Here is a 20403-nt window from a genome sequence, read left to right as displayed (position 1 = left end):
TGACGCTATGGTTAGCCCGCTAGATGGCGCTGCCATAGGTCAAATGGATATCAACTGCGTTTTTTTAAATAGGAACCCCCATTTCTTATTACATATTTGTGTAGTACGTAAGGAAATACGAATGTGTTAGTTGGACCACTTTTTTCGCTTTGTGATATATGGTGCTGTAATAGTCACAAACGTATAAGTACGTGGTATCACATAACATTCCGCCAGTGCAGACGGTATTTGCTTCGTGATACATTACCCGTGTTAAAATGGACTGTTTATCAATTGCGGAAAAGGTCGATATCGTGTTGTGTATGGATATTGTGATCAAAATGCCCAACGGGTGTGTGCTACGTATGCTGCTTGGTATCCTGGACGACATCATCCAAGTGTCCGGACCGTTCACCGGAGAGTTACGTTATTTAAGGAAACAGGAAGTGTTCAGACACATGAAACATCAACCACGACCTGTAACAAATGATGATGCCCAAGTAGGTGCTTTAGCTGCTGTTGCCGCTAATCCGCACATCAGTAGCAGACAAATTGTGCGAGAATCAGGAATCTCAAAAACATCGGTGTTGATAATGCTACATCAACATCGATTGCATCCATACCATATTTCTATGCACCAGGAATCGCATGGCGACGACTTTGAACGTCATGTACAGGTCTGGCACTGGGCACAAGAGAAATTACGGGATGATGACAGATTTTTTGCACGCGTTCTATTTAGCGATGAAGCGTCATTCACCAACAGTGGTAACATAAACTGGCATAATATGCACTATTGGGCAACCGAAAATCTACGATGGCTGCGAGAAGTGGAACATCAGCGAACTTGGCGGGTTAACGTATGATGCAGCATTATGAGAGGAAGGATAATTGGCTCCCATTTTATCGATGGCAATCTAAATGGTGCAATGTATGCTGATTTCCTACGTAATGTTCTACCGATGTTACTACAAGATGTTTCAGTGCATGACAGAATGGTGATGTACTTCCAACATGATGGATGTCCGGAACATAGCTCGCATGCTGTTGAAGTGGTATTGAATACCATATTTCATGACAGGTGGATTGGTCGTCGAAGCACCATACCATGGCCCGCACGTTCATCGGATCTGACGTCCCCGGATTTCTTTCTGTGGGGAAATTTGAAGGATATTTGCTATCGTGATCCACCGACATCGCCTGACAACATGCGTCTGCGCATTGTCAATGCATGTGTGAACATTACGGAAGACGAACTACTCGCTGTTGAGAGGAATGTCGTTACACGCTTTGCCAAATGCGTTGAGGTTGACGGACATCATTTTGAGCATTTGTTGCATTAATGTGGTATTTACAGGTAATCACACTGTAACAGCATGCGTTCTCATAAATAATAAGTTCATAAAGGTACATTTATCACAATGGAACAACCGAAATAAAATCTTCAAACGTCCTTACGTTCTGTATTTTAATTAAAAAAACCTACCTGTTACCAACTGTGAGCCATATGTTTGTGACAAAGCGAAAAAAGTGGTCCAACTAAAACATTCATATTTCTTTACGTACTATATGAATATGTAATAAAATATGGTGGTTCCTATTTTTAAAAACGCAGTTGATATCCGTTTGACCTGTGGCAATGCCATCTAGTGGGCCAACCATAATACCATCTGATTTCCCCCTTCAGGCCAGACAAGTTTCGTTCTTTGTAGTTTTTTCGTTTGATGCTTATTTCGTGAGATATTTGGCTCAGTCACGATCAATGGACCACCCTGTATACCACCAAGCCTTTTACAGATTTTGCTTCACCTAATTGAGCTTAGTTGGTTACATCACTGGTTTTGATTTAGAATAGATCTGAAGACGACAATATCTGAAACTGGTAATATTGAATTGTAAAATTTGTCTGATATTCATAAAGACTGATTTTTCCAAATAAAGTGCCACAGTAAGTATGTGGACTCATTTACTGATTTTATGTCCTCAGTTGATAAACGTGTTCTTCATTCACTGTACTACGTTGCACTGCACCAACAATAACAAAATGTTCATTAGTGAAATAAACAGTTTCTTCCTTTAAATTTAAATGATCAGTGCAATCTAGTACCGTTTCGACATCAGTATTAGTTACTTCTTCCCTTTTCTCAAATAACTTGGTATGTACACCAGAATTATTGTTGAATCTTAATAAAATCAATTCATTATTAAGTGGCTTGTCTTTTCCCCAGAAGCCTTTTAGTTTTTGCTTCCTTCTTTGTGTTTTTAAATGCTCTTTATTGTTCATATTATTTCTCAACTTATTCCCAAATTAGAAGTCTCATGATCATTTCATCCTCTGGCTATATGTTGGTTATTATCACTTCTGTTATCTTTTGAGCAGTTAGTGCTACTGTTACAGTAGGATTACTACTACTGTTGTTATTATTCAACCATTTAGGATAATTTTTTACAGTGTCTATTTGCTCTAAATATTCTAATAGTGATGAAATCTTTCCCCAATCCTTTCCTAAAAGTTGGTCCTTTTTTTGCTCTCCATGATAGTTTACTAATATTTACCCCAGTAAATGCTACTCTCTTAGGTTAGATTTACTTTCATTCCAATTGATCCATAGTGAGGAGGTTCTCCTGGATGTGGAACATGTCAGGGTCTTGTTGGGTCTTGTAAGTATTGTTAAGTATTTTGCTTTATTTAAGTGTCACTCCACAAACTCTCCATATCCTTTCCAATAATTACGGTTACATGGCTTGGAATGTGTAATTCTAGATTTAATTTTTTTATGCGCCCTTGCTCCAGTAGTTGGGCTTAAAACCAATAACAAAATCATGATAAGTGGTAAAATCTTCTAATTGCAACAGTCCCCATTGTACTTCATCTCCACTTATACAAATCTTATCTCACTGTAATAGGTCATTGTTTCACGTAAAATTCTTTTGAATGTTTTGAGAAATAATCTAGGTTTAAACTGTTGCTATGTGAAATGTCTTTTGTAATTTTATATTATCATTCTATGTTGATGCCATTATTGTGGTAAGTGATATAAGGATTTATCCTCAAACAAATCTTTAGTTTTACTGTGTGCTGCAACAAAGAAATCTATAAGTTTACCATATAATTCTTTATTTTGATGTTCTTGTTCTGATTAGAGTCTTTATAGCCTAGGTTGCATTTCATTAACAATTAATGAAAATTTATCTGTTTTTCTATCAGAAGACTGTTGCAAAATATTTTTACTTTCTAGTAATTCTCTCTTTAAAATTTAAGTCTTTGTAATTAAATCATCCAGCCCTAATTTAATCTTGTTTAAATGTTCTTTTTTACTGTCTAGTTTTTCTTCTGGAATCTCTAGGCATTTGTCTATTTCTGCAACGTGCACCAATGACACCGGTAGCTTGGATTCTAAGGTCATCCTCGGTTCATACATGTGGCTGGTGTACGTGGTGAAGACTACTGCAAGGTGCAAAAGAGCCTGCATTTTGCTGTATTGTTCCCAGAGTTAATCGGGGTCCTTTGGTTTGGAGCTGAGTGGAGGGTCTCAACCAAAGGCTTCGCCAACTCTGTGACAGTTTTAGTTGCGGATTTCTAGAGCTCCGTAATCAATTCGAGATTTATAGGACTCCCCTTGATAGCTCAGAGGTGCACTATACGAAGAAAGCAGCTACTCGGGTAGCAGAGTATTTGTGGAGTGCACATGGGGATTTTTAGACTAGATGGTAGTTCAAGATACTCTGATGAAAACTTGCCAGTCAATAAGCAGCAAGGAAAGTCAGACCGCATTCAGAGTAAAGTCACTCTGCCTGTCAAAATTTTATCAGTAAACTGTCAAAGTATTCGAAACAAAGTTCCTGAATTTACTGCCCTCCGGAAAAACCCTTGCTCTCAAATTATTCTTGGGACCGAGAGTTGGCTGAAACCCGAAATGGAAAGCTCTGAGATATTTAGCGAGTTGTGGAGCATATATCAGAAAGAGAGATTAGAGGCCATAGCAGGGGGAGTGTTCATTGCAGTTGACGAAATAATGTCTCTGTTGAGGTTGCACTGGAGTGCGACAGTAAAGTTATCTGGTCATGTACAACAGGTGTAGGTGAAACTGGATTAATTGTTTGATTTTTTTACTGACCACCCGATTCTGCCGTAACAGTTACAGAGTCATTAGGGATTCATTTTCGTGGGGTGGGGGGTGGGGATGGGATACAGACACAGTCGTGCAAAATACTTATGAACGTGTTTTCTGAAAACTGTCTTGAGCAGCTAACTCGGCAGTCCACATGTAATGGAAAATGGAAGTATCTTAGAACTTGTAGCTACTATAGAAACAAAAGTTAGTTATCATGATGGCATTGTAGCAACTTTGGTTATGAAGGTTATTAATTCAGTGAAGAAGGCTATGAGAACATTTCTGTTAGATAGAGCAGATAAGCAGTTATTAGCATCTCCCTTAAAGAGTGAATTGACATCACTTACAAGGTAACCTCCCCATCACACCCTCCTCAGATTTAGTTATAAGTTGGCACAGTGGATAGTCCTTGAGAAACTGAACACAGATCAATCGAGAAAATAGGAAGAAGTTGTGTGGAACTATGAAAAAAATAAGCAAAATATACAAACTGAGTAGTCCATGCGAAAGATAAGCAACATCCAGGAGAGTGTGAGCTCAGGAGCGCCGTGGTCCCGTGATTAGCGTGAGCAGCTGCGGAACGAGAGGTCCTGGGTTCAAGTCATCCCTCGAGTGGAAAGTTAATTTTTTTTTTATTTTCAGACAATTATCAAAGGTCAGGCACTCACACATAATCAACTTCGCTCTCCAAAATTCCAGGACATGTTCAGATTTTCTTGGACATATGCAGGATTTGACGGTCTACACACGGAAAAATTTGAAAACGTTAAAAACATATGTTTTGACAGAGCACGGGGAAAACTGTGTGACTGTGAAACTGTTGGATTCATTTGTTGCAGTTTATATGACAAACTCTTATGTTTTCATCACTTCTTTGGGAGTGATTATCACATCCACAAGAAAACCTAATCGGGCAAGGCAGAAGAATCTTTTTACCCATTCGCCAAGTGTACAAGATAGGTGGGTCAACGACATATTCCTGTCATGTGATGCACATGCCGTCATCAGTGTTGTATAGAGTATATCAGACGTGTTTTCCTGTCTAGGAATTGGCTGACCTATGATCTTGCGATCAAATGTTTTCGGTTCCCATTGGAGAGGCACGTCCTTTCGTCTACTAATCGCACGGTTTTGCGGTGCGGCCGCAAAACAGATACTAAACTTATTACAGTGAACAGAGACGTCAGTGAAGAATGGACAGATCGTAACTTTGCGAAAATAAAGAAAGTAAACTTTTCACTCGAGGGAAGACTTGAACCAAGGACTCCTCGTCCCGCAGCTGCTCACGCTAACCACGGGACCACGGTGCTCCTGGCCTCACACTCTCCTGGATGTTGCTTATCTTGTGCATGGACTACTCAGTTTGTATATTTTGCTTATTTTTTTCATAGTTCCATACAACTTCTTCCTGTTTTCTCGATTGATCTGTGTTCAGTTTTTTAAGGCCTGTCCACTTTGCCAACTTATAACTAAATCTGAGGGGGGTGCCATTGGGAGGTTCCCTTATTAGTTCCAGTAAGATGAATATAGATGGATTTTGAGGAAAGTTCAAGCAGATTTTAAATTGTGCATGGTAAGTGGATAAAGGATGGGAAAGACCCATCATGGTAATTCAGAAGAAGTTGAGGAAGCAGGTGCTGTTGTGTTTTCAGCTCAAAAGGGAATGCTCAAATGACAACAAGTACAGATTAGTAGAGATTCGTGCGTTTGTGAAAAGATCTATGCACGAAGTGTACAACAATTACCACTGTCATATCTTAGCAAAATATCTGGGAGAGAACGTGAGAAAATTCTGATGCTGTGTAAAATTGCTAAGCAGGTCTAAGACTTTCATTCAATCCTTTGTTGACCAGTGTGATGTGGTAGTTGTAGATGGAAAAACGAAGGCTAAATTTCACATTCAAGAAATCGTTCTCGTAGGAGAATTGTACAAACGTGCACCGTCATTTGACCATCGGACAGTCTCCCATATGGATGATGTAGTAATAACATAAATAAATGTAACATATTGCACATACATAGAAAAAGAAATCCACTACTGTAAGCTACACTATAGATGACAAACAGCTGGAGACAGTGTCTGCTGTAAAATATCTAGGTGTAACCATCCAGAATGACCTTAAGTGAAATGGCCACATAAAACAGATGGTGGGAAAAGCAGATACCTGATTCAGATCCATCGGAAGAATCTTGAGGAAGTGTAATTTGTACATGAAAGAAGTGGCTTATAAGATGCTTGTTTGCCCGATTCTTGAGTATTATTCATCCATCTGGGATCCCTATCAGGTAGGAGTGATAGAGGAGATAGAGAAGATCACATTTCGTCACGGGATCATGTAGCTGGTGAGAGAGCGTTACAAAGATGATAAACTCCACTGGCAGACATTACAAGAGAGGTGTTGTGTATCACAGAGAGATTTAGTGTTGAAATTTCGGGACAGCACTTTTCAGGAGGCGTCGGACAACATATTACTTCCCCCAACATATAGCTCACATATTGACAACGAGAAGAAATTTCGAGAAATTAGAGCCAATACAGTGGCTTACCGACAGTCATTCTTGCCACGCACTATTTGCCATTGGAACAGGGTTGGAGGGCTCAGATAGTGGTACCAAAAGTACCCTGCACCACAAACCATTAGGTGTCTTGCGGAGTAGGACATAGATGTAGATGAATATTTGCAGTATTTTATGGGGTCTACAGAACTTTACTCGAAACCTGTTTGATGCTATGTCACAAGATGTAATCACTCTGTAACCACATTTTTTAATTATTTCTGTTTTTATTGAGACCCTTTATTTATAACTACCTTTCAAATGTGTTATAGTTCAATGTACCTCAGCTTGCCAAAAGGTCTTCCCAGCTTTTCAAATGGTCTTTATAGGCAGTTTTCTTGTACTAAAAGGTCATACATTTGTGATGAAGGCATCATCCTGTGATGGCAAGTACCAGGTAAAATTGGCTCTCACCATGAAGTACAATACAGCAAACTAGACGAGCAACCCACTTATCAAAAGGTGATGTAAATATATAGGGTCACAGTTGCCATAATAATTTGTTTTACCGTTTCCATTTCAACTGTAATGGTATGATGGTAGATTCATCACTTGATTGCCAAAACTGAATGTACTTTTGATTAACCTGCATGACTGAGACAGATAGTAATTAAAAATAGTTTCATATGAAATTAGTATGCACATTGATCAGCATGCATATGGCTGCATGGTATCTGTAATGAGCGGAAAAAGCTCCTTTGCACAGAATCTACATCTACATTTATACTCCGCAAGCCACCCAACGGTGTGTGGCGGAGGGCACTTTACGTGCCACTGTCATTACCTCCCTTTTCTGTTCCAGTTGCGTATGGTTCACGGGAAGAACGACTGTCTGAAAGCCTCCATGCGCGCTCGAATCTCTCTAATTTTACATTCGTGATCTCCTCAGGAGGTATAAGTAGGGGGAAGCAATATATTTGATACCTCATCCAGAAATGCACCCTCTCGAAACCTGGCAAGCAAGCTACACCGCGATGCAGAGCACCTCTCTTGCAGAGTCTGCCACTTGAGTTTGCTAAACATCTCCGTAACGCTATCACGTTTACCAAATAACCCTGCAACGAAACGCGCTGCTCTTCTTTGGATCTTCTCTATCTCCTCCGTCAACCCGATCTGGTACGGATCTCACACTGATGAGCAATACTCAAGTATAGGTCGAACGAGTGTTTTGTAAGCCACCTCATTTGTTGATGGACTACATTTTCTAAGGACTCTCCCAATGAATCTCAACCTGGTACCTGCCTCACCAACAATTAATTTTATATGATCATTCAACTTCAAATTGTTCCGTACGCATACTCCCAGATATTTTACAGAATGAACTGCTACCAGTGTTTGTTCCGCTATCATATAATCATACAATAAAGGATCCTTCTTTCTATGTATTCACAATACATTACATTTGTCTATGTTGAGGGTCAGTTGCCACTCCATGCACCAAGTGCCTATCCGCTGCAGATCTTCGTGCATTTCGCTACAATTTTCTAATGCTGCAACTTCTCTGTATACTACAGCATCATCCGCGAAAAGCCGTATGGAACTTCCGACACTATCTACTAGGTCATTTATATAGATTGTGAAAAGCAATGGTCCCATAACACTCCCCTGTGGCTCGCCAGAGGTTACTTTAACGTCTGTAGACGTCTCTCCATTGATAACAACATGCTGTGTTCTGTTTACTAAAAACTCTTCAATCCAGCCACACAGCTGGTCTGATATTCCGTAGGCTCTTACTTTGTTTATCAGGCGACAGTGCGGAACTATCGAACGCCTTCCGGAAGTCAAGGAAAATAGCATCTACCTGGGAGCCTGTATCTAATACTTTCTGGGTCTCGTGAACAAATAAAGCGAGTTGGGTCTCACACGATCGCTGTTTCCGGAATCCATGTTGATTCCTACAGAGTAAATTCTGGGTTTCCAAAAACGACATGATACTCGAGCAAAAAACATGTTCTAAAATTCTACAACATATCGATGTGAGAGATATAGGTCTATAGTTTTGCGCATCTGCTCAACGACCCTTCTTGAAGACTGGGACTACCTGTGCTCTTTTCCAATCATTTGGAACCTTCCGTTCCTCTAGAGACTTGCGGTACACGGCTGTTAGGAGGGGGGCAAGTTCTTTCGCATACTCTGCGTAGAATCGAATTGGTATCCCGTCAGGTCCAGTGGACTTTCCTCTGTTGAGTGATTCCAGTTGATGTATGACACCATTTGTATTGCACTACAATACGATATTTTGTCATTAATCAGTCCCACACACTTTGAGAACTTTCAGTGCATTCTAACATTGTCAACAATACATAATTAGTTGTTGGTTCATGAAGGAACTGATGATGGGGTGTATCCCACTGAGTTTAACATGTCCTTTGGATAATGATACAGATTGTAGATTTACGAACAAAGTACTGTATTCACACGAATCTATTGCGCTGTAGAATGTAACGTGCATTCCAATTTTAAAAATTAAAATCACAAAAAGTAGTTTGTTGGTGTATCACTTATAGGTTAAATTTGTTTTAAGCGACAGTGGATGTTTACGTGAACTGTCAAAACAACTATAATTTTTAAGTGACCCATTGCTAAATGATGAAGTTGTCACTAAAAAAGAATGCTTAACTTGATTACCTACATGACATACAAACAAAAATATAAAAAATTACAGGTGTTACTCATCATTATTCACTAATGTCATCATTACTGATATTCTTGGAGGAGTCTACATCAGAGACAGATTCATTTCCTCTTTCCTCATCATCCTCAGGGCCGTTCCAGAGTGCATCATCTTCACTGCTGCCCAGAATGTTTGAAATATAGCTTTCTTGAATGATTTTACAATCATTGGTGCTTCAATGTTCATCCAGGCAGCCGAAATCCAGTTTTCAATGTGTGCTGCAACACACTTAATTTTTCCTGTATGGATATGTTCACGGTTTGGTTTGCGAAAGCATTTTTCATACTGTTCCTGAATGTAACCTTTTAAATGTTTACTTCTACTAATGTCCAGCAGTTGTAATACAGAAGTCATTCCACCAGGAATAATAACTTGGTCACTGGCTAGGCTGTGGATCTTCTTTTTTGTGTCATCAGTGAGATGACCATCAAATGCTTCAAGGCAAAACATTGGTGGTAGTTTTGAAAGCCCACCGAGAGGGAGTTCCCTTATGTTTTGGAGCCAGTCCAGCATTCTAGTTTCAGTTATCCACCCATTCTTTTGATTTCAAACAATGATGTCATCATAGAACAGCTTTTCGTTTTTAGCTTGTTTTCCACTTGAAGATAAGAAAGGGGGAAGTTGGCACCCATCTGCCGTGTTTGTCAGTATGACAGTTATGTGCTGTTTTTCACACCCTGACATTACGATGGCAACTGCTTTTGTTCCCTTCTCCTCGATCATGTAATTATGTGGATCAAACCAAATTGACGTCGTGTCAGCATTGCCTATCTGGCACATCAGAAAATTCTTCTCTTTACGAAGTGTGATGACATACCGCTGAAATTCTTGAAATTTTTCTTACAAGCCTTTGGAAGCTTTTGGTATACTGTTGTACGGCATTGTAGAGATAAGCGATCAGTCCATCCATGGCAAGCCGTAAACTCTTGCATCGATAAGTTAAGAACTGCACCCACCCGTTTTACTTTTTCTTATTGTGTCACTCGTCATATGTTGCCCATTCTTCTTCCTTTCACGGACAAGTTCCAGAACTTTTACGTCAGTGTCAGGATGTCTTCTTTTGCAAGGGACAGTGAATTTCTTTCTAGCTGTGGTACTTGCAAATAATGCCAATTTCTGTTTCTTCAATAAGTGAATGTTACTCTCAGCTACATTGAACTCTTGTCACGCCCTTTTGTTACCACATTTTTCAGCATAAAGATTTGCTTTATGCATGAATGTAGCATCACACAATGTTCTTTACTGCTTGCCTTCCATTTTATGACTACCTAATGCAAACACATCTACACAGCAATGGGCTAACAATAATGTAACAAAGTTGAGAATCACAACAGTGCATTGTGACATGAGGAACAATACCTAAATTTCAGTGTTACCATGAACGACGGATTCAAGTTTGTACTTGAATGTAATGGGTCTTTGAATCAAATGCACACCCCAATTTTGAATACTGCATATGATAAAAAAAAGTGCCCATTAGATTCACGTAATAGTAGGACCATACCACAACCCAAGGAAACAAATTAACTGGATCACGTGCAGGGCTTGGTATTCCTCAACAATTTTTAATTTCCACACTTCCTCCTTTACCAAACTGGCAATTCTTGCAACCCTCAGGATACATCCTATCAACCAACCCCTTCTTGTAGATTACTTGTGCCATAATTTCCTTTACTCCTTAGTTTTACTAAGGATAAAGTAAAATGCAAGAAAATAGTAGAAACTGGAATGAAAATCTCAAAAGAATGAATGGAGAAGGATTACCGATTACTTCTCCAGACAAGGTGATTTAAGCCAGTTGGGAGTAATAGTCAAGGAAGACTGGGGAAGCAGTGGGTACCATAACAGGCAAAACAAAAAGAGGCTTGTATATTCGCCCAAATGCCACACTTGCAACAGTCCTTAACATAAAGTCTCCAGACTACCTGGATGAATTTAAAACTTCTGCTTTTTCATATTACAACTCACTGTTCCGAGCCATACTGCTGTGTTTACCTCTGAGAGAGATTCCTGTTACTAAGTGGTTTTCCTTGACCTCTCCCCCTCTCTCCCCTACTCTCCCCCTCTCTCCCCTACTCGCACACGTATTAGCACCTTCTCTGGCCACTGAAGCCATTACCTCAGTGATCAGCTTATGGTCAAATGTCACGTGTGTGTGTGTGTGTGTGTGTGTGTGTGTGTGTGTGTGTGGTTTTTTTTTTTTTCTACTTTGGCCCCCTCCACTACATATTTGCCTTGCCTGGCAAGACTGCATGTACCTACAAAGTGGGCAACACAGTAAGGGAAGTAAAGCCTTAGACGCAGCTGACAACTGTCCCTTACCAGTCAACTCACTGAAATGTAAATAAGAATATTATTTTAATTGAAGCATAGACTGTGTCATCCACCTCCTGTGCTCTACCCCATTCCACCTCTCTACACACACCACCTCATACTCTCACTGCTACCTGTTACTTTACTCTAGCCCACCCAATGTCACCTGTCTCTTTCTCTCACTGAGAATCTAGCCTCCCTCTCTCCCTCCCCCCTCCCTCTCCCTCTCCCCTCCCTCTCCCTCTCCCCTCCCTCTCCCTCTCCCCTCCCTCTCCCCTCCCTCTCCCCTCCCTCTCCCCCTCCCTCCCCCTCGCTCCCCCCTCCCTCTCCCCCTCCCCCTCCCCCCTCCCCTCCCCCCGTCCCCCCTCCCCCTCCCCCGTCCCCCCTCCCTCCCCCCTCCCCCTCCCCCTCCCCCTCCCCCTCCCCACCCCTCCCCCTCCCCCTCTCCCGCTCCCCCTTCCCCTCCCCCTCCCCCTCCCCCTCCCCCTCCCCCTCCCCCTCCCCCTCCCTCTCCCTCTCCCTCTGTCTTTGCTTTCTCACCACCCAATCCAATGAAAATTGTTCTCTTCATTTCATATTTTCAGCTCTCTTTCTATTTGTTGAATAGTGATCAATCCTCATAGTACGTATTGCATTGCCTTCTGGGTTTTCCATAAATAGTTACTTATATTCAAAATCGTCAGTGATGAACTAGAGAAAGTATTAACCTATAACTCTCAAGCTTTGACAGAACACATTAAATTTGTCATCTTCTCATGAAGATGTAACCATATCTTTCAAATCTGGTGAGGCGATACAAATTGTTACAAGTGGAGGTATATCAAATTAGTTTGTAAAGCACAAAATGCCTGTGACATGTAGGACACAAAGTGCTGTTGTCCACTGATTTATTTTAGTATCCTGTGTTTTTAGAAGTGAAAAACTGAGAGAGTTCCATCATGTGAGATAGTTGCCTGACGCTGTGGCAAATAAAAGGTATGTCATTGTATCTTCCTGTGTTTTAAATATATTTTCTGTCAATCACGACTAAGCCAGTTATAAACACAGATCTCCCTACACGAAGATAGGTGAACGAGGCACTCTCAGAAATAGTCACATATGAGTATTCTTTTGCAAATTCACTTGCTGTCTCAGTTCAAGAACAAACTGTAGCAAAACCCAGAAATTTAATTCACAGGAACATCCCAGTAGCAATTGTGGAGGAGGAGATTAGTGTTTAACGTCCCGTCGACAACGAGGTCATTAGAGACGGAGCACAAGCTCGGGTGAGGGGAGGATGGGGAAGGAAATCGGCCGTGCCCTTTCGAAGGAACCATCCCGGCATTTGCCTGAAGCGATTTAGGGAAATCACGGAAAACCTAAATCAGGATGGCCGGAGACGGGATTGAACCGTCGTCCTCCCGAATGCGAGTCCAGTGTGCTAACCACTGCGCCACCTCGCTCGGTATAGTAGCAATTGTAAGCAACAGTATGTCGTGATATGCATCTGTACCAGTTACCCCACTGAAGGTAAAAACTTCAAGGGAGAATAAAAACATTTGAAAAAGTTTATAAACTATTGTACAGCAAAACTGCTGTTTAGTCTAACAATGACCATTCCAGCAAAATGTTAACCATTGAAATTGGTAGTTTCCGTGCCCGCACATAGCCTACTGGTAGTAATTTATGCAGTCAGCTGGCTAATGAATGCAGTTCTTTATTTAAATTTCTCTAGCAAAGAATCGTGTTTCCAAAATTAATGATATTTTCAGGTATTGTTAACAAGAGATATTTATTGCAAGGTCCTGTTGAACATGATATGCCTTTGACTTTTTCTGATCTTTGACCTGATTTACCCAACCAGTTATAGAAGAGCTTATTGTTTGATATAGACTCTGAATGACAGAATTTTCGCTTGCACAAGACATTATCCAAAGGTGACAGGAACTAATTACAACTGGCAGATGAAATCCAGTGATCAACTGAGGATTGACCACCAAGTGCTTGTATTTGTATTCTGACAGGCACTTAACCACTAACCAAAAGTTGAAATAAAACTTATTTCTGTTCCATTACTTACACACAGAGTTAGTTGCTATAAATGGGTAATTTCCTAGGCAAAATATTTCACTATGTACATACTTCTTGATGATGCCACAGATCCTTACCAGAATCAGGAAACTATATGTTACACAGTGTTGAAAAGAATAAAAATAATTTGTCGTATAAAGCGAAATCATTAATTTTTTTATATGTTGACAAGGGGATCCTCAGTGATGGGAAATTTTGTGTTTGCTCTCAGTATGCTGTTGATTTACATTACATTACAGTGGACAAGTGTTTTCACTATATTTCTTTGCATTTTATCATCCTGTAAGAATATTATCAGTGGCTGCCACTAGAATAACTGGTGCTCCGTAGAGAACGTCTGTTGTATCAAGAAAAATATATAACATGGTTGTTAAACACCAGTTAATTTCCTCGTACAAGTGGATGATTAGGTGTGATTGTGATTTGATGACTTTTTATGGTAGCGTTTTATTTAGAATATTATTTTTATACTTCAGATATTGTAATCAATGAAACTTCAGAGAATGCAGCAATTTTTGAGAATGCAAAAGGATTCTGGCAGCTTATTAACAACAGATACTTGCCTGCTGTTAAAAATTGGATAAAAGTCATCACTAAATACTCAGGTACGGCTGTAACAGTTAAGCAAAATGTTCTTACTTTTTAAGTTTTTTACTTCTACCTGTACTCATGACATTAATTTTTTGTCAGGAAGTACTCAGCACTTAAAGGAAATTATAGATCTTAAGCAACGTTTAGAAGCTGTACTTAATAAATGGTCAGAACTTAAAACAAATTTGAAATCTGTGAGTGATACTGATGAAAGTGATTCTGATCTTGAAGAAGTTGAAGAGAAAGAAGGTTATGAAGAAACGGTGAAGGATCAGACACTAAGTGAATTAAATTTTGAATTAAAAAATGATGTAAAAAGTACTGTTACAATATCTAAAAGGAAGGCTGGTGACTGGAATATATTACAAGAGGACTATGAGGAGGTACTTGTCTCTTTTGTGACTTACTTCTGTAGTGGATAACTGAAATGTGATCGTGTTATATGTTACTGATGAAATTATTTTCAACAACCAGTTACTGTTTAGGCTTGAAATTTACTTTCTTTCTTTAGATCGTCTTCTTATGTTATCACATCCATCTTAATAAAATGTATATCTAAAAACAAAGATGATGTGACTTACCAAACGAAAGTGCTGGCAGGTCGATAGACACACAAACATACACACAAAATTCAAGATTTCGCAACAAACGGTTGCTTCATCAGGAAAGAGGGAAGGAGAGGGAAAGACGAAAGGATGTGGGTTTTAAGGGAGAGGGTAAGGAGTCATTCCAATCCCGGGAGCGGAAAGACTTACCTTAGGAGGAAAAAAGGACAGGTATACACTCGCACACACAAACACATCCATCTGCACATACACAGACACAAGCAGACATTTGTAAAGGCAAAGAGTTTGGGCAGAGATGTCAGTCGAGGCAGAAGTACGGAGGCAAAGATGTTGTTGAAAGATAGGTGAGGTATGAGCGGCAGCAAATTGAAATTAGCGGAGATTGAGGCCTGGCGGATAACGAGAATAGAGGATATACTGAAGGGCAAGTTTCCATCTCTGCAGTTCTGACAGGTTGGTGTTAGTGGGAAGTATCCAGATAACCCGGACGGTGTAACACTGTGCCAAGATGTGCTGGCCGTGCACCAAGGCATGTTTAGCCACAGGGTGATCCTCATTACCAACAAACACTGTCTGCCTGTGTTCATTCATGCGAATGGACAGTTTGTTGCTGGTCATTCCCACATAGAAAGCTTCACAGTGTAGGCAGGTCAGTTGGTAAATCACATGGGTGCTTTCACACGTGGCTCTGCCTTTGATCGTGTACACCTTCCGGATTACAGGACTGGAATAGGTGGTGGTGGGAGTGTGCATGGGACAGGTTTTACAACGGGGGTGGTTACAAGGGTAGGAGCCAGAGGGTAGGGAAGGTGGTTTGGGGATTTCATAGGGATGAACTAAGAGGTTACGAAGGTTAAGTGGACAGCGGAAAGACACTCTTGGTGGAGTGGGGAGGATTTCATGAAGGATGGATCTCATTTCAGGGCAGGGTTTGAGGAAGTCGTATCCCTGCTGGAGAGCCACATTCAGAGTCTGATCGAGTCCCGGAAAGTATCCTGTCACAAGGGGGGCACTTTTGGGGTTCTTCTGTGGGAGGTTCTGGGTTTGAGGAGATGAGGAAGTGGCTCTCAGAGTGCTCTCAAAGTGCCCGGGACTGGATCAGACTCTGAATGTGGCTCTCCAGCAGGGATAAGACTTCCTCAAATCCTGCCCTGAAATTAGATCCATCCTTCATGAAATCCTCCCCACTCCACCAAGAGTGTCTTCGCCGTCCACTTAACCTTCGAAACCTCTTAGTTCATCCCTATGAAATCCCCAAACCACCTTCCCTACCCTCTGGCTCCTACCCTTGTAACCCCCCCCACCCCCCCCCCTGTGTAAAACCTGTCCCATGCACCCTCCCACCATCACCTACTTCAGTCCTGTAACCCGGAAGGTGTACACGATCAAAGGCAGAGCCACGTGTGAAAGCACCCACGTGATTTACCAACTGACCTGCCTACACTATGAAGCTTTCTATGTGGGAATGACCAGCAACAAACTGTCCATTCGCATGAATGGACACAGGCAGACTGTTTGTTGGTAATGAGGATCACCCTGTGGCTAAACATGCCTTGGTGCACAGCCAGCACATCTTGGCACAGTGTTACACCGTCTGGGGTATCTGGATACTTCCCACTAACACCAACCTGTCAGAACTCCGGAGATGGGAACTTGCCCTTCAGTATATCCTCTCTTCTCGTTATCCGCCAGGCCTCAATCTCCGCTAATTTCAATTTGCCGCTGCTCATACCTCACCTGTCTTTCAACAAAATCTTTGCCTCTGTACTTCTGCCTCGACTGACATCTCTGCCCAAACTCTTTGCCTTTACAAATGTCTGCTTGTGTCTGTGTATGTGCGGATGGATATGTTTGTGTGTGCAAGTGTATACCTGTCTTTCCGCTCCCGGGATTGGAATGACTCCTTACCCTCTCCCCAAAACCCACATCCTTTCGTCTTTCCCTCTCCTTCCCTCTTTCCTGATGAAGCAACCGTTTGTTGCGAAAGCTTGAATTTTGTGTGTATGTTTGTGTTTGTTTGTGTGTCTATCGACCTGCCAGCACTTTCGTTTGGTAAGTCACATCATCTTTGTTTTTAGATATATTTTTCCCACGTGGAATGTTTCCCTCTATTATATTAATAAAATGTATGTTTGTCTAGTTTAATAGAATACAGGAACTATAGAAGCAAACATCAAGTCATTCAAAACCAGTTGAGTTGAGGGAAGCAAATTATGTTTCAATACCTAAATAACGTCTGGTCATTATAAATTCTCATAATTACTTACACACATAAAAAAAAAGTTTTGCATCACCTTGATTCTGAGAGTTCCATAATATGTACAGAAAATTGAAATAGAGAGCAACATAAACATCATTTCCGCCATTTTTAACATGAAAACCCCACATTGCATGTTGTACCACCATACAGCAAGACCTTCATAGGTGGTGGTCCAGAGTGCTGTACACACCGGTACCTCTAATACCCAGTAGCACATCCTCTTGCATTGATGCATGCCTGTATTCGTCATGGCATACTATCCACAAGTTCATCAAAGCACTGTTGGTCCAGATTGTCCCAATCCTCAATGGCGATTCGGTGTAGATCCCTCGGTGTGGTTGGTGGGTTATGTCGTCCATAAGTAGCCTTTTTCAATCTATCCTAGGCATGTTCGATAGTGTTCATGTCTGGAGAACATGCTGGCCACTCCAGTTGAGCGATGTCGTTATCCTAAAGGAAGTCATTCACAAGATGGTCACGATGGGGGTGCGAATTGTCGTCCATGGAGACGAATGCCTCGCCAATATGCTGCTGATATGGTTGCACTATTGGTCGGAGGATGGCGTTCAAATATCGTACGGCCATTACGGCGCATTCCATGATGACAAGCAGCGTGCGTCGGTCCCACATAATGCTATCCCAAAACAGCAGGGAGCCTCCACCATGCTGCACTCGCTGGACAGTGTGTCTAAGGCATTCAGCCAGACCGGGTTGCTTCCAAACAAGTCTCCGATGATTGTCTGGTTGAAGGCATATTGGACACTCATCGGTGAAGAGAACATGATGCCAATCCTGAGCGGTCCATTCAGCATGTTGTTGGGCCCATCTGTATTGCGCTGCATGGTGTCATGGTTGCAAAGGTGGACCTCGCCATGGACGTCGGGAGTGAAGTTACACATCATGCAGCCTATTGCACACAGTTTTAGTCGTAACGCAACATCCTGTGGCTGCACGAAAAGCATTATCCATCATGGTAGTGTTGCTGTCAGGGTTCCTCCAAGCCTTTAATCCGTAGGTAGTGGTCATCCACTGCAGTAGTAGCTCTTGGGCGTCCTGAGCGAGTTAGGTCATCGACAGTTCCTTTCTCTCTCTATCTCCTCGATGTCCAAACAACATCGCTTTGGTTCACTCTGAGATGGCTGGACACTTCCTTGTTGAGAGCCCTTCCTGGCACAAAGTAACAATGGGGACATGATCGAACCATGGTATTGATCATCTAGGCATGGTTGAACTACAGACAGCATGAGCCACATACCTCCTTTCTGATTGAATGACTGGAACTGATCGGCTGTCGGACCCCCCTCCATCTAATAGGCACTGCTCATGCATGGTTGTTTACATCTTTGGGCGGGTTTAGTGACATCTCTGAACAGTCAGAGGGACTTTGTCTGTGATACAGTATCCACAGATAACGTCTATCTTCAGGAATTCATGGAACTTGCATAATGCAAAACTTTTTTTGATGTGTGTATTTTGTGATACAGGGTGTGTCTAATTGTGGCTAGACTGGAATGAAATAGAGAGAAAATTATCCAGCTGTGTTAACTTCAGATATATTTTGGAAATACTCATTGTGTTTTCAGTATTAGAATGGAAGAATTTGTGATCATTTGAGTTGTTAAAAAAGGAGACTGTGTGGATGCCTGCCAGATTTAGTTCTCTCAGCTTAGTATTATTATTGAATTGTGAACATTATTCTAGGATCCTACCACAGCAAAATCAACCCTAGTTACATTAAATAAGGCCACTGGAAATACCATGCTGGCTGGCAAGCCTCAAGCAAATAAGAAGAAGAAAAGTGGCACTATTCAAGATGCTAAACCTTGCACTTCAACGTCAAAAGTTAATGCACAGTCTGTAACTTCATATGACGTTACACAACCATCAACATCGGGTGGTGCCACAGAAAGCCAGTCTCGGAAGCAGCGGCTGTTAGAAGTTGCTCCTAAGCTTCCTTTTGATGTTGACTTGTATCACTGGGAGGATGAGAATGTTGCAGTACCAACCATGTTCTGGTGATTGTTCTAGTGTATAACTTTTGTAGTACTTAACGTGACGTCTGCCAGTACTGAAGTTAACAAAACTATTAATAGCAAACAACAATGTGTACTTTTTTGTTATATATATATGATGCACACGTAATCCTTTTGCGTAATTAAAAGTCAAATTGCAAACAGAAATGAAAATTAGTAACTAACTGAAAACAAACAAATGATAAAGAACATCTTACAGAACTACAGATATTTGCAATTGAACTTGAGTGCAAAGAAGACTGCACTTTTCTGGTATTTACTTTAAAATAGTTGTCTTAATCATATAATGTTTTGTACTGAAAGTTCTTTAATGTATTTCTCTTTAGTATTATGTCCATTGACGAGGGTCCACAGCCCATTGTCTAGTATGCACCTCTTAGACTAGTTGTTAATGTTGCTGCTTCTAGATTGTGGGATCCAGGGTTCAATTCCCGACTGGGTCAGATAATTTCGTAGCTCAGGGATTGGGTGTTGTGTTATCCTAATCATTTCATCATTCTCATTGAAACTTGGGTCGCTCAATTGGCATCAAATAGAAATACTTGCCTTAGGTGACCAAATAATCCTAGACGGGGTTGTCCGGCCAATAATGCCGTAGAAATATTTCATTTCTGTTGACAGGGAAAAAGTCAAGAGGCACTCCCACTAGAATTTGTACACCATTAATCAGATTACATCTGCATCTAAATGATTAACTCTGTAATTCACAATTAAAAACCTGGCAGAGGGCTCATCAGAGCACCTTCAAGCTATTTCTCTATCATTCCACTCTCATAAACAGCATTCAGGAAAAATTAACAGCTAAATTTTCCATGCTAGTGCTGATTTGTCTTACTTTAAGTTCACTGGGAAAAAAGTAGAAGTAGTCACCCGATTGTGCACCCACAGAAGAATCATCAAGCCTTTACAGATGGTGCAGCAATCGAGTCACTTACGGTAGTGACCAGTGAAACATGTATGTTTCAAGTGGACATTCATTTTTCATGTGGATGTTGCACATAAACATGGCTGACTGGAAGGATGCGACAGAGTGACCAAAAAGTGCAATCGTGTTGGCCACACCGGTGGCCATGTGGTGTGTGAAGTTGCTGGATTTTGTGGTGTTTTTCTGTGGACTGTTCAGTGTGTCTACAAGCAGTAGTGTAACACGTGTGACTACAAAACATGACGTCAGAATCTAGTTGGAAAAAGATGCTGACTGAGATCAACTGGAGATGAATTTCACAGCTTGTGAATCAAAATCACT

At 41.1% G+C, this 20403-nt stretch overlaps 1 protein-coding gene across 4 annotated transcripts in view; it reads left to right on the top strand.

Annotated features, from left to right (window-relative positions):
• LOC124790151 (UV-stimulated scaffold protein A-like) overlaps positions 1 to 20403 on the top strand; it is a 125811-nt gene that overhangs the window by 61661 nt on the left and 43747 nt on the right. For all 4 annotated transcript variants that reach the window (XM_047257742.1, XM_047257746.1, XM_047257745.1 and 1 more), the window contains 3 exons: positions 14184 to 14312; positions 14398 to 14681; positions 18826 to 19139. In XM_047257742.1, coding sequence (XP_047113698.1) covers positions 14184 to 14312; positions 14398 to 14681; positions 18826 to 19139 — 727 coding nt within the window. The remainder of the gene's footprint in view (positions 1 to 14183; positions 14313 to 14397; positions 14682 to 18825; positions 19140 to 20403) is intronic.

Source organism: Schistocerca piceifrons, chromosome 3 (assembly GCF_021461385.2).
Source record: "Schistocerca piceifrons isolate TAMUIC-IGC-003096 chromosome 3, iqSchPice1.1, whole genome shotgun sequence".
Classification (NCBI taxonomy): domain Eukaryota; kingdom Metazoa; phylum Arthropoda; class Insecta; order Orthoptera; family Acrididae; genus Schistocerca; species Schistocerca piceifrons.
Note: the sequence above shows the minus strand (reverse complement) of the source record. Positions and strands in the feature narration are given on the sequence as shown.